Consider the following 19,073-nt stretch of genomic DNA (forward strand, 5'->3'; position numbering starts at 1 on the left):
AAGCAAATTGAAGATCAAATTAAAAGACCTAAAGTTAAAGGTGACACATTTCCTTTGTATTTTAGGCAAATATATACACACAGTACAGACCAAAAGTTTGGACACACCTTCTCATTTAAAGATTTTTCTGTATTTTCATGACTATGAAAATTGTACATTCACACTGAAGGCATCAAAACTATGAATTAACACATGTGGAATTATATACTTAACAAAAAAGTGTTAAACAACTGAAATTATGTCTTATAGTCTAGATTCTTCAAAGTAGCCGCCTTTCGCGTTTAGGACTGATTTGTACACTCTTGGCATTCTCTTGATGAGCTTCAAGGGAACCTGTCACCCCATTTTTTCAAGAAGAGCTAAAAATCGCGTTAAATGGGGGGGGGGGGGGGGGGGGGTAGACGCCGAAATCACCCGATATTAAGAATCTGCTGCCTTTATTTACTCATTCACTACGGCGGTAAGATAATTTGCACTTTGCAATTTATTGGTCTTTGCAATACCTGAATTTGAATGTCTGCACAACATACTATGTATTCCCAGTAGGGGCGCACTGTATGGTTATGTATGCGCAATGACATGCATCAGGATGATTTGGATATACATTATAATTTACCAGTTTATTGAAATTCTAGCAGATCTCTTGGTTCGTAATACTGTGGTAATGCAGATTCCATTCTAGGATTGTCTTTTCGGCCCCTTGGGTATCTTTTTGCAATTTATGTTCTGTAACCTCTTTTAAATATTGTTGATTATAATAAATATTTTTTTAGCGATATTTTGATGGTTCTCTTCTTTGGAATCAGGGGTTAATGCAACTGATTGTCCACGTTGTTGTTTCATATGCTAATGAAGTGCCATATGGTAATTTCTGGACATACTATTGAAAAACTATTGAATAGACTGTCAGAATTTGTATTATGGCAAGAAAAAAGCAGCTAAGGCTGGTTTCACATTTGCGTTTAAAAACGCAGCGTTTTAAATGCAAACGCATTTGGTGAAAAAACGCATTTAAATGCTGCGTTTTTTAGACGCATGCGTTTTTGCATGTTTTAATACAAACGCGGCGTTTTGACGCGTTTACATGCGTTTTTTCCTGCGTTTGCGTTTTTGAAACGCATGATGAAAAGTGTGGGACAGCTGCCAATCATCAAAATCAACAAGAAAACCCACTATAAACACAAATAGCTAGGGTTAGGATCCCTAGTAACCCTAGGGATCCTAACCCTAACCCTATCTCTAACCCTAAGGGATCCTAACCCTAAGGGATCCTAACCCTAACCCTAAGGGATCCTAACCCTAACCCTTAGGGTTAGGATCCCTTAGGGTTAGGGTTGGGGGTTGGCTTATCAGTGTGTATTCTTGTGTTTTTCTGTTCAAATAATTTTTTATTATAACTTTGAAATTTAATATTAGCATGTGGAAATAATCATATAGTCAGCTCGCAAGGGAATAAGGGTAAGGAGAGGGAGGGAGGTAGGGGAGATGGGTTTGGGGAATGGTAACCTGTGATCATACTTATTCAAATAATTTTATTATATCTTTGAAATGTAATATTAGCATGTGGAGTCAGCTCACAAGGGAATAGGGGAAGGAGAGGGAAGGAGGTGGGGGGGTGGGTTTGGGGAAAGGTAAGAACAACATTGTGGACACGCTGTCCATTTTAAACAAAATTTGATAATGATTAACAATTTTTAACAGATTAACATATAATAACATATAATAGCATATAATAATAGCAAAGAGCATATAATAAGTCGTAATAACCTCACAGGTATGTAGAAGCCATCATCTTTCCTTTAATGCGATATATTGGAGTTTACCTCAACCCATTTCTTCCATTTCCTATCATGTTTCGTATAGTAATTATTTACTATTGCGAAGTTTTCTTCGTATGTCTTGTGTAAGTTAATTTGGTCTATAATTTCAGTAAAAGCCGGTAAAGTCGGATTCTTCCAATGGAAAGCTATGATTTGTTTTATTCTTGTGTTTTTCTATTAAAACGCATGCGTTTAAAAACGCATGCAAACGCATGTGCTTAAAAACGCATGCGTTTATATAGACAGCAATACTTTTTTTTTTGCCGCAAAAAAAAAACGCATGTGTTTTTTTGCGGCAAAAAAACGCCGCTAGAAATTACTACATGTTGCATTTCTGCAACACAACGCATGCATAGAAATGACGCATGCGGCGGTAAAACGCGGCAAAACGCATGCAAAAAAAACGCATGCGTTTTTAATGTTAAGTATAGGAAAAAAAACGCATGCTTTTTTTGCGCCAAAACGCAGCGGCAAAAAACGCAAATGTGAAACCAGCCTAAGTGAAGAAAAATGAGTGGCCATCATTACTTTAAGTAATGAAAAAGTCAGTCTGAAAAATTGGGAAAACTTTGAAAGTGTCCCCAAGTGCAGTGGCAAAAACCATCAAGCGCTACAAAGACACTGGCTCACATGAGGACTGCCCCAGGAAAGGAAGACCAAGTGTCACCTCTGCTTCTGAGGATAAGTTTATCTGAGTCACCAGCTTCAGAAATCGCAGGTTAACAGCAGTTCAGGTTACAGACCAGGTCAATGCCACACAGAGTTCTAGCAGCAGACACATCTCTACAACAACTGTTAAGAGGAGACTTTGTGCAGCAGGCCTTCATGGTTAAATTAATGCTAGGAAACCACTGCTAAGGACAGGCAACAAGCAGAAGAGACTTGTTTGGGCCAAAGAATACAAGGAATGGACATTAGACCAGTGGAAATCTGTGCTTTGGTCTGATGAATCCAAATTTGAGATCTTTGGTTCCAACCACCGTGTCTTTGTGCGATGCAGAAAAGGTGAACGGATGGACTCTACATGCCTGGTTCCCACCGTGAAGCATGGTGGAGGAGGTGTGATGGTGTGGGGGTGCTTTGCTGGTGACACTGTTGGGGATTTATTCAAAATTGAAGGCACACTGAACCAGTATGGCTACCACAGCATCGTGCAGTAGCATGCTATTCCATCCAGTTTGCATTTAGTTGGACCATCATTTATTTTTCAACAGGAAAATGACCCCAAACACACCTCCAGGTTATGTAAGGGCTATTTGACCAAGAAGGAGAGTGATGGGGTGCTATGCCAGATGACCTGGCCTCCAGAGTCACCAGACCTGAACCCAATCGAGATGGTTTGGGGTGACCTGGACCGCAGAGTGAAGGCAAAAGGGCCAACAAGTGCTAAGCATCTCTGGGAACTCCTTCAAGATTGTTGGAAGACTGTTCCCGGTGACTACCTCTTGAAGTTCATGAAGAGAATGCCAAGAGTGTTCAAAGCATTCATCAAAGCAAAAGGTGGCTACTTTGGAGAACCTAGAATATAAGACATATTTTCAGTTGTTTCATACTTTTTTGTTAAGTATATAATTCCACATGTGTTAATTCATAGTTTTGATGCCTTCAGTGTGAATGTACAATTTTCACAGTCATGAAAATATTGTAAAATCACAAAAAGGAAAATGAGGTGATGCAAAAGTTTGAGCACCCTGCATAATTTGTACCTAGTAGCATCCCCTTTTGACAGTTTCACAGCTTGTAAATGATTTTTGTAGCCAGACAAGAGTCTTCCAATTCTTATTTGATCGATTTTCATCCATTATTCCTTGGAAAACTCTTCCAGTTCTATGAGATACTTGGGTCATCTTGCATGCACTGCTATTTTGAGGTCTAGCAACAAATTTTCAATCATGTTCAGATCTAGGGACTGTGAGGGTAATTGTAAGACCTTCAGCTTGTGCCTTCTGAGGTAGTATATTGTGGATTTTGAGGTGTGTTTAGAATCATTATCCTTTTGTAGAAGCCATCCTCTTTTCAACTTCAGCATTTTTACTGATCATGTTATGTTTGCATCAAGACTTTGTTGAAATTTCACTGAGCCTATTCCTCCCTCTAACCCTAAAATGTTTCCCGTGCCACTGGTTTAAAACAAACCCCGACGCATGATTGATCCACCCCTATAAATGGTTGGCGAGATGTTCTTTTCCTGCAATTCTGTGCCCTTTTTTCTCCACAAATACCTTTGATCATTGTGGCCAAAGAGTTCTATTTTAACCTCATCAGTTCACAGGACTTATTTCCAAAATGCATCAGGCTTGTTTAGATGTTGTTTTGCATACTTGAGAGGCTGAATTTGATGGTGAGGACACAGAAGGTTTTCTTCTGATGTCTCTTCCATGAAGGCCATATTTGCATGTGTCTGTGACAGTAGAACAATGTACCACAACTCCAGAGTCCGCTAAATCTTTCTGATGGTCTTTTGCAATCAAGTACTGATTTTCCTCTCTATCAATCCTATGAGAAGCTGTCACTGAAATTATGCTTGGTATTCCAGACCTCATCTTGACCTCCACTGTTCCTATTAACTGCCATTTGTTAATTACATTTCAAATTGAGGAAAGGGCAACTTGAAAACGTCTTGCTATCTTCTTTTATCCTTCTACTTCTTCGTGGGCCTCCGACAGTTTCATTATCAGAGTGCTAGGCAGCTACTTAGAAGAGCCCATGACTGCTGTTTTTTGGCACAAGGTTAGAGGAGCTTGGCTTTTTATAAAACTGGGAAATCTGAATCAACTGGCCTTTCCTAATGATGATAGTGAACAAGCCATAACCCTAACAGGCTAATTAAAAAGGTTGTCCACTACAATGTATAATGTGCCCATCGATTTAATTTTTTTAAATAAATATTATTATAAATACCTTATGTTGTCATATGTGCCTGTGAGCGGTGCTATCACTGCTCGCTCAGTTCGCATCACCTGGAACTCAACTACCTTGATTCACCCAGACATGACCTGGATACTGGGCTATGACATGCGGTGAAACACCGCCCACAGCCCAATCGATCAGAGGGTGTGCGTGTGATTGGGTCACGCCTGGGTGAATCAAGGAAGTCCGGAAGTTGACGTGACATCAGCAAGTGTCAGCAGCTGCTGCAACCAGAGTTATGTGATGCAGACTTAGCAAGCAGCTACATATGGCAACATAAGATATTTACAAAAATACTTATTTAAAAGGTTTAAATCGATTGGTGAATTATACATTCTAGTGGACCACCTTTTTAAGGTCTGAAACCATGGTCAAAGATATCGGAGCACACAAATCTCCAAGGGTGACAAAACTTTTGCATCGGCCCATTTCCCTGTTTGTAATTTTTTTAATAAAAAAAATTACATTGTATATTTTTTTGCCTAAAATGCAATGGAAACGTGTCATCTTAACTTTAGGCCTTTTAGAGATAATTTCATCTTCAAATTGCTTAACTATTCACAATTTTAAGGGTTAGATAGGATAAATAGCAGTAGAATAGGCAATTCTGCTAAACTTCAAAAACTGAGAAAAAATGCAGAGAAGGACATATGTTTCAGTGATTCCCTGCTAAGGCCAAGCTCACATGTTCAGTATTTGGTCAGTATTTTACATCAGTATATGTAAGCCAAAATCAGGAGTGGAACAATCAGAGGAAAGGCATATTAGAAAGACGTCACCACTTCTGCATTTTTCACGCCTCGTTTTGGCTTACAAGTAATAATGTAAAATACTGACCAAATACTGAACGAGTGAATGTGGCCTAAGAGATGAAACATAAATAATTAAACCCTAATAGCAAATGAGAGTTCAAAACGGTGCCTCTACAAAGGGTCAAAAATACAGGTGGATGGAGTAGACAAACACCTAGGTTGTCATTAGGACACCTTTATAGATAGTAAAAAAAAAATGTGTAGAGCAAATTTCTGTTGCTCGTAAATTTATATAAAGATAATTTTTTCAACTAATTTATAACAGGGCGTAAGTGATATTGTGTCACCAAAGTGTTGGATGAAACAATTCCAGAGAAAGAACTCTTAGGTAATGTCAAAGTAGTGTTTTTCAAGTATGCAAGAAAAAAAAAAAAAAATCCGAGTGTCATCAGTGTGTCATCGTTGTTTGGTCAGTGTGTCATCATTGTTTGGTCAGTGTGTCATCGTTGTTTGGTCAGTGTGTCATCGTTGTTTGGTCAGTGTGTCATCGTTGTTTGGTCAGTGTGTCATCGTTGTTTGGTCAGTGTGTCATCGTTGTTTGGTCAGTGTGTCATCAGTGTTTGGTCAGTGTGTCATCAGTGTGTCATCGTTGTTTGGTCAGTGTGTCATCGTTGTTTGGTCAGAGTGTCATCATTGTTTGGTCAGAGTGTCATCATTGTTTGGTCAGTGTGTCATCAGTGGTTGGTCAGTGTGTCATCAGTGGTTGGTCAGTGTGTCATCAGTGGTTGGTCAGTGTGTCATCAGTGGTTGGTCAGTGTGTCATCAGTGGTTGGTCAGTGTGTCATCAGTGGTTGGTCAGTGTGTCATCAGCGTTTGGTCAGTGTGTCATCAGCGTTTGGTCAGTGTGTCATCAGCGTTTGGTCAGTGTGTCATCAGCGTTTGGTCAGTGTGTCATCAGCATTTGGTCAGTGTGTCATCAGCGTTTGGTCAGTGTGTCATCAGTGTTTGGTCAGTGTGTCTTTAGTGGTTGGTCAGTGTGTCATCAGCATTTGGTCGGTGTGTCATCGTTGTTTGGTGAGTGTGTCATTGTTGTTTGGTCAGTGGGTCATTAGTGGTTGATCAGTGTTTGATCAGAGCGTCATCAGCATTTCAGTTTCAGTGATTTTCTTGTAAGGAGAAATAAATAAGTTACAAGGCTTCTCATATACTTTGCAAAGTTAAATACAGAGATCACACGGACTGTATACTGATGGCATTCGTGTTCTGTATGTGCTTTTCACTGACCCATAGACTTGTATTAGCACTTTTCTCTGATCGCCCATGACGGCACCACGGAGAGAGGGGATCCGCCCACCAAGGACAGGAAACCTACGGATAAAAAGGCGGTACCACTCTCCTGCATCAGTTGGTTTCCTGTCCTTGATGGGAGACCTATGGACTTACCAGTCGTCGTTGGAATTCCGGGGCCAACCAGTCCGATTCAGGCAGCTGGAGTCCCTCTGCCTCGGCTAGGGTGGTGACCCGAAGCGCCACCGCTGGGAGCCAGTGGGCCGACAGGGTGTGCGGGGGAGGTGACAAGGAGTTCGCGGTCACCTCCCCAGGTAAGATGCAGCAGCGGCAACATCCAGGGGGGTCCCTCTGTGGTTGCGGGAGGTGCGGCGTGGCCCTCCCCTAGCACGCGTCAGCCTGCACACTGCACGCCATCGGGTATGCAGAGCCACGCGGTAGGGTCTGCATAGGACCGGGGGTGCCGGTCAGCAGCGCCATATCTGCACTCCGGGCGGCCATATTGTGAGTACGGCGCATGCCCGGAGTTGCGCTGGTCTCGCGAGACGCTGGGCCTGGATCTGCGCAGGCGCCGCTGGAACCCGACTGCGCAGGCGTCGGCGTTCGGCGCTCCTCGCCGTCGGCTGAGCGCTACTGCGCAGGCGACGCCGATAGGTCGCTTGGGCGTTCCAAAGGCGCCGCAGAAGCGTCTGTGCAGGCGCCGGCGTTCGGCGCTCCTCGCCGTCGGCTGAGCGCTACTGCGCAGGCGACGCCGATAGGTCGCTTGGGCGTTCCAAAGGCGCCGCAGAAGCGTCTGCGCAGGCGCCGGCGTTCGGCGCTCCTCGCCGTCGGCTAAGCGCTACTGCGCAGGCGCCGGAAGGAAAAAAAAAAAAGCGGCGGGAGCTTTAAAATGGGGGATTTACTTCCTCTCAGCGGCTCTGCAGTATATCAGCAAGAGCCTTAGGAGCTACTAATCGTCGCAGCATCAAGCGCAGCCAGCGTTATTGGCAGCCGACCAGCAGCAGTATGAGCGACCCGGCATCTCCCCTGCCTGGATCACCTCCACCTACAGCATCGCCTCAGCAGCAGCAAAAAAGGCGACAGCAGAAAAGTTACCAGGACACCGGCAAAGAACGCCAAAGGTCTCAACACAGCAAGGAGTCCAGCACGGCGTCGGGGAAAAAGCCAGAGGCAGAGAATCCCCAACCGGTATTTATGGGTCCTGGAGGTGGTAAGTTGATCTTCGTGAAAGTTAGAGACAGTAAGATTATTATTTGTCTCTTTTAGGGGAGGAAAAGCGTAGGTAAAACAAAGCACAAAGCCTGTGCCATCTGTAAAGAGGATCTTCCACCCCCATGGGAGAAGCAGCTATGCAATTCCTGCATACAGCAAACAGTATCTGAAAGCCTGCCCGGGTTTGCAACAGATCTTAAAAACCTGATTAAAGAACAGGTGGAAGACACCTTTAGATCCCTTAAAAGGGGAAAAAAACGGAGAAGGACCAGGTACAGGTCCCCGTCCCCAGTCTCTAAATCTGACAGCGATAGTGCCAGTTCAGCATCCTCCTCCTCATCCTCATCATCCACTTCTTCCTCAGGAGGTCACAATTGTTTCCCGCTAGAGGACACCGATGGCCTCATAAAGGCAGTGAGGAGTACTATGGGACTAGTAGACTCCCACCCCAAAAAGTCAGCACAAGACATCATGTTTGGGGGCTTAGAACAAAAAAAGAGAAGAGCTTTTCCGCTTAACGAAGCAATTGCAGCGTTAATTAAAAAGGAATGGAAAAAACCCATGAAAAAGACTCTTCTAACCCCAAAAAGGAAATACCCCTTCGAGGATGAATCCTGTTCCTTTTGGGAAAAAGCCCCCAAATTAGATGTAGCAATGGCTAAAGCATCAAAGAAATTCGCTCTCCCGTTTGAGGACATGGGGGTCCTAAAAGACCCTATGGACAAGAAGGCGGACGCCTTCCTCAAGGGCTCTTGGGAGTCAGCGGGAGGAGGCCTGAAACCAGCAGTGGCAGCAGCTTGCACATCCCGCTCCCTAATGATATGGTTAAATCAACTAGAGGGTCAATTAAAAGGGAAAACCTCCCGAGACTCGATGCTGAAAACATTACCTGTAATAAGGGGAGCGGCGGCTTTTCTGGCTGACGCCTCGGCAGACTATCAGGTTAGCTGCCAGGTCAGCAGTGTTCGCTAATGCGGCCAGGCGTGCCCTCTGGCTTAAAAATTGGCCTGGCGATCTGCAAACAAAAACAAAACTATGTACTATCCCCTGAGAAGGGGAGTTTTTGTTCGGTTCCACATTAGATGACATCTTGGAAAAAGCCAGAGACAAGAAAAAGTCCTTTCCCTCCCTTGGTCTCCCCTCTTACCGGAAGCCCTTTCGGAACAAGAGGTTTTTCCGCAAGAACCCTGGGAGAGGCCAGGGAAAGTGGAAGGATAAGAGGAACAAAAACAAGGGGTTCATCTTTAACAAAAACCCCAGTGATAACAAGAAACCTTCTCAATGAAGGTTCGCCCCAGGTGGGAGGGAGGTTCTCTCTCTTTCTTCCAGCCTGGAAAAAGATTACCTCCAGTCAATGGATTCTGAACATTATAGAATCAGGCCTGAGGCTGACATTCAAAAGATGCCCCCGTCCCTCTTTTATGATGACATCCATAAGATCTTCGGCAGAAGAACAGCTGGCACTGGAAAACGAGGTCATCGAGTTAGTAAAAAAGGGTGTACTCCTGGAGGTTCCCCCACAAGAAAGAGGGCAAGGGTACTATTCCCCTCTATTCCTGAGGAAGAAACCAGACGGTTCCTTCAGGACTATTATAAATCTAAAGGAATTAAACGATTTCTTGGAGGTTCAAGCATTCAAGATGGAAACGATAAAGTCATCTATCAAGATGTTGTTTCCCCAATGCTTCATGGTGGTCCTGGACTTAAAGGACGCATATTATCACGTCCCAATACACAAGGATCACCAGAGATTCCTCAGGATGGCAGTTCACATCAGGGGAGTCCTAAAACACTTCCAGTTTCCAGCTCTACCATTTGGTCTTGCCATAGCCCCGAGGGTTTTCACAAAGCTGATAGCGGAGGTAATGGCTCACCTCAGGGAAGAAAATACCTTAATCGTTCCATATCTGGACGATTTCTTGGTGATAGGCTCCTCCCCGCAACATTGCGAGGATCAACTGGCAATAGTGATGCATTCTTTGAAGGAATTGGGCTGGCTAATAAACATGGGAAAGTCCAGACTAATGCCTTCTCAGGTCCAGGAGTACCTGGGTCTCACTCTAGACTCCAAAAAGATGGAATGTCGACTCCCGGAGAACAAGATACAAAAACTAAAAAGTTTAGTATCGAGAACCCAATCTCTCCCCTCCATAACACTCCGTCAGGCCATGTCCCTCTTAGGCTCTATGACCTCTTGCATCCCTGCAGTCCAGTGGGCCCAATTACATTCAAGAGAACTTCAATGGCAGATATTGTCAGAGCAAATCCATCTAGGAGGGAATTTAGGAGGGCAGTTAACTCTATCTCCTCGAACCAATCACTCTCTGACATGGTGGAAATCTTTCCCAGGGAGTCCCGTGGGTAATTCAGATCTCGAAAGTCCTGACTACGGATGCAAGCCCTTCAGGGTGGGGGGCTCATCTGGGCGACCTAGTAACCCAGGGCACTTGGTCTCCATCCACAGTCAACAAATCCTCCAACATGAAGGAGCTCCTTGCAGTAAAATTTGCCCTTCAGGAATTCTTGGGGGTCCTTCACTCTCACCATGTAAGAGTAATGTCGGACAATCGGGTGGTAGTATCTTACCTAAATCACCAGGGGGGCACCCGTTCCAAAAATCTAATGGAGGTGACCAATTCAATCCTGCAAATGGCCGAGAGCAACCTCTTATCCCTAACAAGCTTACACATAAGGGGAGTAGACAACTACAAAGCAGACTTCCTCAGCCGGTCCAGTCTAAAACAGGGGGAATGGGAACTAAATCAGGCGATATTCACCCAGATCACAGAAAGATGGGGCGTTCCCAAAATAGATCTCTTTGCGAGTCATCTAAACAAAAAAGTAACCTCCTTTTGCTCCCTATCTCCCCTGGGGAACCCAGTAGCTGTGGACGCCTTCCTGATATCTTGGGGTCACCATCTGGTCTATGCCTTCCCTCCTCTTATTCTGATTCCAGCAGTGCTGAGGTAGATTCGGGAGGACGGGGCTCTGGTCATCTTAATTGCCCCGTTCCGGCCGAAGAGGCCTTGGTTCTCATGGATGAGGAAGTTATCAATATCAGACCCTTGGGTATTACCAGACCTCCAAGATCTGTTGTCACAGGGCCCAGTCTGTCATCCGCAGGTCAAGAACTTGCACTTGACAGCTTGGCTCTTGAAAGGAAATTACTAGAAAGCAGGGGGTTCTCTCCGGGCTTGATCTCAACTCTGTTACAAAGTAGGAAGCCTGTTACAACAAGACAATATGGCAAGATATGGAAAAAGTTTCTGTCATCATCAGGTGCAAAAATAGGGAAAGAAATTCTCCTTAATTCCATATTAGAGTTCCTACAAAACGGGTTGGAGATGGGTTTAGCCACTAACACCCTAAAAGTGCACGTGGCAGCTTTGGGAGCCCTATTTAATTTTGATTTAGCCTCAAATAGGTGGGTCGCTAGATTCATCAGGGCGGCAGGAAGATCAAGGCCTCTTCCGGTAAAAGTTGTTCCTCAATGGGACTTAAACTTGGTCCTTAAAGCCCTGACTAATTCTCCATTCGAGCCATTACACGAATCTACAATAAAAAATCTATCCCTCAAAACAGCTCTATTAGTCGTCCTTACTTCCGCCCGTAGGGTTAGCGATTTACAGGCTCTCTCAGCTAACCCTCCCTACACACAATTCCTAGAGGATAGGGTCATTTTAAAAACAGACCCAGCATATCTCCCGAAAGTGGCTTCAAAATTTCACAGGTCTCAAGAGATATCTCTTCCCTCCTTCTGTCCTAATCCTAAAAATAAGGAGGAACAAACACTACATACACTAGATGTAAGAAGATGTCTTTTACACTACCTAGAAGTCACTAGAGAGAGTAGGCAAGATTCCTCTCTGTTTGTGTGTTTCCAGGGTCCCCGGAAGGGGAAAAAAGCATCTAAAGCCACCATAGCAAGATGGATCACAGACGCCATCAGTCTCTCATATTCAGCAAGTGGAATGTCCGTGCCCGGGGAGGTTAAGGCTCACTCGACAAGGGCAGTAGCGACTTCCTGGGCGGAGAAGACCGGAGCTTCCATAGACCAGATATGTAAAGCTGCTACCTGGTCCTCACCATCCACATTCTATAGGCACTATAGATTGGACCTAATCTCCTCTTCAGACCTTACTTTCGGTAAAAGGGTTCTGGAGGCGGTGGTCCCTCCCTGAATGTACTATCTATGCAATTCTCTCCGTGGTGCCGTCATGGGCGATCAGAGAAAAATATAGTTCTTACCGATAACGGTATTTCTCTGAGCCCATGACGGCACCCGTACATTCCCTCCCTTCACTTGTGGGTGCTCACATCAAAATAGTGCCATAGTCTACTCATAGTGTTAAAAGTCACGCGGTATCTAGTTATGATAAACAGTTAAGATTTAACAAATGTTTAGTAGTCTCCCATCGTTCTCTATGTAAAACAACTGATGCAGGAGAGTGTTACCGCCTTTTTATCCGTAGGTTTCCTGTCCTTGGTGGGCGGATCCCCTCTCTCCGTGGTGCCGTCATGGGCTCAGAGAAATACCGTTATCGGTAAGAACTATATTTTTTTCATCTGTGCTGCTGGTAAAAAACGGAAATGTTTCCGTGACTTGTGCAAGGTCTGCATTAAAACACAGACATGTGAACAGCCCCAATGACAATAATGGGTACATGCTCTATCCATGAAAAACATGGATGATGCCTTGCAGAGTGCTGTGACCTCTATATCGGAAAAGGCTGAATTCTCGAAGTTACCCATTGGAAGTTATCTACATAGAAATTTATCTCTTCAGATCGTATTTGGAAAATCTGGAGAGATAGACTGAAGATAGAAAAAAAGATAAATAAAAGATAGAATAAACTAAAAAAAAATAAAGTTATAACTTGTGGATTAATCTAAATGTATGGTAAAAAAAAAACTTTTTGGAAACATTTTTATTCTAAATTTCCATCCACAAAAAAAATCTACTAGCTACTAGAACAAATGCAATGTATATATGTAGAGTCAGGAGGTGAGGAAGAATCCTATCATCATCATTTCTGGTTCTAAGAGTTAAAAGCAAGCAAAAAAGAAATACATATATAAAAATCTTGCAAATTTCTTACTGGCCACTGGGGCTTTTTTAGACTCGAATGGGCTAATTCATCATAGCATAAAATGCTTTGAAAAGTCGCGACATTTTGGTGCAATGTGGAAATGTGCAAACATTCTGTAACTTATGGCGCCGGGTTGAAGCAGCTCTGTCAAATTGGTCAGGACAGGGCACGGCTACAGCAGCCCTTTAAATTCAGCAATTGTGACGGCATTTCCTTCGCCAGAAATATTACTAGTAGCATGTCTGGCAAGACTCACAGAGGCGCATGCCACTAATAAGAGGCAGCAATTTCATTAAGTGGAGTGGGCTTATTGATGAATCCGCCACATCTTATTCCTGCATGCCCCTCATTAAGAACCACATATTAGACATCAGCCTACATCAGGGCGTAATGAGGGAGGGGGGTAGGTCAGCTGTGACATCACCTATTGTGATTGGTGGATCCTGTGTCATCAGCTGAGTGTACAGGTGTTACCTGCCATTGTAATCCTGCTTCTGATGACAAGTAGCCCTGTTGAAAACTTCCTGAAAGGAAGCATTAATCTCAAAAAGCTCTAGTGGGCGCTATGAAAATTACAAGATTATTATTTTTGATTTATAATAAAGTTTGCGATATAAGATAAAAAAAAATAGCAAAACAAACCTGTAACACAAAGACGTGATGTAAACAAAATGTCGTTTTCTGAGGATCACGTCCCTCTAATGACAGTTTTATTGACTTGCTGAAGGCTGGAGGTAACACTACACCCTCATAACAGAGACAGGCCAAAAATGCATCTCCCTCATTACTCCTTGTTCTCTGGGGAGATGGGGACATTTGTAAAAATACTCCATCATTCCAGGAAACTGACATTTTTCTGTCTATTGACTTTCATTCATCTCAGCTGCCATATGCTCACATCATGCTGGACAGAATAGGAAAAAAGTCCATATCCCCAATTCACAAGGCTGTGAGCACACGTTGAGTAAATGGACGCAGAAATGTTGGCACCATTTCTGCATCTCTTGGCAGGAAAAACGCAGCTGCTAAAAGCACAGAGAACTGACATGCTGCAGATTATTTTCTGCGCCAAATCTGCAAGTCAAAAATACCCAACGGGTGCATGACACTTCACGCTAGTGGCATCAGGACTGCTTCGGGCTTTGCTGGCAAATCTGCATGTCAAAAACACACCAACACCTGTACAAGCCCTAACAATGTTTACGCCAGAAAACTGGTGTAAAATACTGAAAGGTTACAACATTAAGAACATTTTGCGACTTTTGGTGCTTTCTCACTAGTTTAAGGCAGCCCTACCAGAATTGTCGGAGCTGGGGAAGAGCTGGGCAGGGCGGGACATGGCTACGTAAAATTAATGAAAAATGGGGTTTCTTAGGCCAGAAATGCTACTCCAGTGCCCGACTCTTAACCAATTTGGCACATCTTATTCGTGCACGCACCTCATGGAGACTGGGGTACAAAGTCCTACGTCTCCAAAAGGGCTGTCCTTAAGGAAGGTTTTATAAATAGATGTCGCTGCAACAATGAGAAAAGATAAAATTATTGTCTAACTTACATCGAATAAAACAAACTGAATTATGCATTCCCATTAAGAATTGCACTACAGGAATAATCCTTCTCTTTACCTCCCTAGTAATTGACTTCCTTACCCAAATGTTGACAGTGACAAACCCCTTCCCGAGCAATTAGACCCAAGCTATGAGGATGCACAACCACAACTGGCAGGCAGACAGCATGGTCACCCTGTCTGTACAGAATGTATCTGCCCTATCTTAGTCTGGCCTCCATCACAAGACCCTGTAACCATCAGGAGTTGTGCAAGGAGCTTGATTCTCATCCAACATCAGTGTGTCATTACTGCAGTCCTTCTTTACAAACATTTCAAGAAGCCATAAAGTTTCCTGTTTAATCAGGCAGACCAGTCTCACCTACTGCAGCCTATCTACTATACTCCAGTGTTTAAGGGGTTTTCCAAAACTAAATAAATGTAGAGGAAATGTTTGACTTATGAAATACATACATCTTTGTTCAGTGAGCTCTTCTAGTGGATTGAATGCATGGCATGTCATTAGTGACGTCACATATTGTAGCTTTCGGACTATAAGACGCACCTTGCCATAAGATGCACCCCAGGTTTAGACAGCAGAAAATAGGAAAAACTATTTTACTATTAATTAAAACTTCCCTAGTGGTGTAAAGTGGAGGGGGCGTTATCACTAATTTTAATGTACTAGGGTAGAACAGGGAGGTAATACATCTATTGTTAGTGTCTCTCTGTAGTGTGTATTATACACACACACAGCTCTGCTACATGCCCCATAGACATACATTGCTCTCCTATATGCATACTACATGCATATAGATATACATAGCTCTGCTACATGCCCATTGACATGCCTTGCTCTGCTACATGCACGCTACATACACAGACACACACAGCTCCGCTACATGCCCATAGACATACCGTATGTGGCTCTGCTACATGCCCACAGACATACATGACTTTGCTACATGCATACTACATGCAAATAAGACATACATAGCTCTGCTACATGCCCATATACATATGTGGCTCTCCTACATGCATACTACAAGCACATAGACATACACAGCTCTACTACATTCACATAGACATACATAGCTCTACTACATGCACATAGACATACACAGCTCTACTACATGCATATAGACATACACAGCTCTCCTACATGCACATAGACATACACAGCTCTACTACATGCACAAAGACATACACGGCTCTACTACATGCACATAGACATACACAGCTCTGCTACATGCACATAGATGTACACAGCCCTGCTACATGCACATAGACATACATGGCTCCACTACATGCACATAGACATACACAGCTGTACTACATGCACATTGACATACACAGGTCTGCTACATGCACATATAGGCAAACACACAGCTCTGCCATAGGCACTTTTACTTACACACACTATACATCACTACATCTTGCAGTTCCTGATCGGGGCCGCCATGGAAGCTGCAGGAGTTGTGCAGTTGCAGGACCTTCCACTTGATTACCTCAATCACCTTTAGGTCCAGCCATCTGACTTGGAAGGACCTGGGATTACTCAGCTCTTGCAGCCTCCATTCTGGCCGGTAAGCTTCTTCTTCTGATCTGCACTGATAACATAAGTCGGTGTGGACCAGGACAAGAGAGGGGAAGCTTTCTGAGATCAGGGAGGATACAGCGTCAGCGTTCTTCTACGTCACAGGAAGCTGCCTCCGGAGTATGAGAGACACACACGTTTTTCTTGTTAAAGGATGCATCTTATAGGCCAAAAAATACAGTACTTGGTGTTGGATCATGCGGACTATTCTCTGACGAAATGTGTAGCGCTCTCACTCAAGAACTTTCTCTACTCCGGCATCACTTTTTTCTTCACAATTTAGTATGGGACAGTATCCTGTACTATCTTATGAGAAGACACATCTCCAATTCTGACTGTAGCATTTACCAACAGTGGAGCAAGTGGTGTCTTACTACATTGTCTTGACCTAGACATAACAAGTCTCTTGTGCAGACACAAATAGAAATCATTGTGGTGGAGTCGGGGAACAGAAAAGCCGCAAGTCTCAAAATGGCTCAGTCACATTTATATCCTTTCCTGACTAGGGGCAGAATATTATAATTACAGGTCTGCTGTATGTGTACGCCAAATTGGGGGAAAAGGATGAAGCCTTTTTTCACATCAAGGATTTGGACATAAGAAAGGACTGTTCTAATTCTAGGATTATTCATAGAATAGAGGATTACTCAAATTGTGGTTGACATGTATGAGCAGTCATCATCTCATCATCACACATGTATTACAGTAACATATCTACATATAGATAACACTAATGGTGACAGCTCCGCTCCTCTCCCAGGCTGAAAGACTTCTGCACTGGTCATAGAGCAAGCCTAAAAAACTCTAAGAAAGACAAGATTACTATACCCGTGCAAATGTAAGGAAAATAGGAAATAAAACACAGGAAAAAGAAATGTATTTCAACTGCCTGTGCCAGGTATTATTCAGCAAGACAGTAATCAAGGTTATACAAAGATAGAGAAAATCGTGTGATCCCATTGTATTCTCACCCCTCTATATATCACTTGTAAAACACTAACGACACTAGGACCATTTTTTGGTGTATGTGAAAAATTACTGACATCTGAAGGAAGCCTTAACCCCTTAACCCCCGGAGCTTGTTTCGTTTTTTCATTTTCGTTTTTCGCTCCCCTCCTTCCCAGAGCCATACGTTTTTTATTTTTCCGTCAATATGGCCATGTGAGGGCTTATTTTTTGAGGGAAGAGTTGTACTTTTGCACGATACCATTGGCTTTACCATGTCGTGTACTAGAAAACGGGAAAAAAATTCCAAGTGCGATGAAATTGCAAAAAAAGTGCAATCCCACACTTGTTTTTTGTTTGGCTTTTTTTGCTAGGTTCACTAAATGCTAAAACTGACCAGTCATTATAATTCTCCAGGTCATTACGAGTTCATAGACACCAAATAGGTTCTTTTTTAAATAAATAAATATATGTAAATAAGCTGTTATTATCTATGGGCCAGTGTGAATCTCAAAATGGATTGTCATCCCATTGATTAAAAACACAATTTCAAATTACTAATCCTAAAGGTTTGCAGACTTTTGCCACTCATAGGTTTGTGATATTGAATCATTTTCCTCATTTATAAAAACTAACGTTTCATTTTTTTGAATCATTTCTCTTACGGGTTTCTCTTTACTTTTAGGACTTGTGTGAAAATCTGACATACCATAGTTTTAGCTCAAATTTAGGCAGAAATATGGAAAATTTGGAAGGATTCGCAAAACTTTCGAGTTTTTACATGAAAATATGGATTTTTTTTACAAGTGTCTTTATTTACCAGCAGTTATAGCTTTCACAGTAAAGAAGTTCTTTAAGCTCAGCCATCTACAGGCTGGGCCATTTATATTGATACTCCTGGGTGAGCCATTTATAAAGTTGGATCCAAAATGTCCGACTTCAAAATGGCCACCATGGTCACCAGCCCCTTGAAAAGTTTTCCCCCTCCCGTATACTAATGTGCCACAAACAGGAAGTTGATATCACCGACCATTCCCATTTTATTTAGGTGTATCTATATAAATGGCCCACCCTGTATATAAATGTCTAATAGAAATGGGTTAACCAGAGTAGAACAGATCCCCCTGGCCTGACTGTTCTGCAGGCTGAGGACTGACCACATCTAGGGGGCTACAAGGAAGTCAAACAGCCAAGAAAGAGGTCACTACACTTATATATCTAGTAATTATATTTGTAGCTTTATAAAAAAAAAAGTGCTATAGGCATTCCTGCTTGTAATTTTTGCAAAAAAAATAAAATGTATTAGATACAAACCCATGTAATGGCAATGTAGAAACAGTCAGTGAATATACAGAAATTAATGCTTTTTCCTAATGAGACTCTTCTCCAGTAAAAGAATAATTTGCATTCTAATACATGCAATTTCACGATATTACTTACTCTTTTGGTGGATTATAGTCCTCCAGTCGGGCTTCAAAGAAATTCAGGACTTCATCACACTGGGAGATGTAAGGAGGCATTCTAATGAGGGCCTGGAGAGGAGAGATCACAGGAATTACCATAATATACAGCTCTTTTCATCATGGCGCTAAGTTTATCAACCAGAAAGACTACGATTAATTAATAAGGGGGATAGCGGCTCACTAGTTCTCTAAAATGCTGCATGTTCTCAGAGTTACACCTCCATCATTTAGATTGGTAGTTCATCAGTATTTGTAAGTCAAATCCAGAAGAAGCTCCAAAACACAGAAGAGGTGGGAAGTTATCAGTATGGCTTACAAAAATATGCAGCATGGGAATGAGACTAAAGGTACCGTCACATTTAGCGACGCTGCAGTGATCTAGACAACGATGCCGATTGCTGCAGCGTCGCTGTGTGGTCGCTGGAGAGCCGTCACACAGACAGCTCTCCAG

The 19,073-nt window shown here is 43.0% G+C and overlaps 1 protein-coding gene across 1 annotated transcript in view; it reads right to left on the bottom strand.

The window, feature by feature from the left end:
* The window catches only part of SH3PXD2B (SH3 and PX domains 2B), a 238,066-nt gene that overhangs the window by 44,224 nt on the left and 174,769 nt on the right, over window positions 1–19,073 (bottom strand). The window contains exon 5 of the mRNA XM_069764104.1: window positions 18,600–18,691. Coding sequence (XP_069620205.1) covers window positions 18,600–18,691 — 92 coding nt within the window. The remainder of the gene's footprint in view (window positions 1–18,599; window positions 18,692–19,073) is intronic.

Source organism: Ranitomeya imitator, chromosome 4 (assembly GCF_032444005.1).
Source record: "Ranitomeya imitator isolate aRanImi1 chromosome 4, aRanImi1.pri, whole genome shotgun sequence".
NCBI classification, from domain to species: Eukaryota; Metazoa; Chordata; class Amphibia; order Anura; family Dendrobatidae; genus Ranitomeya; species Ranitomeya imitator.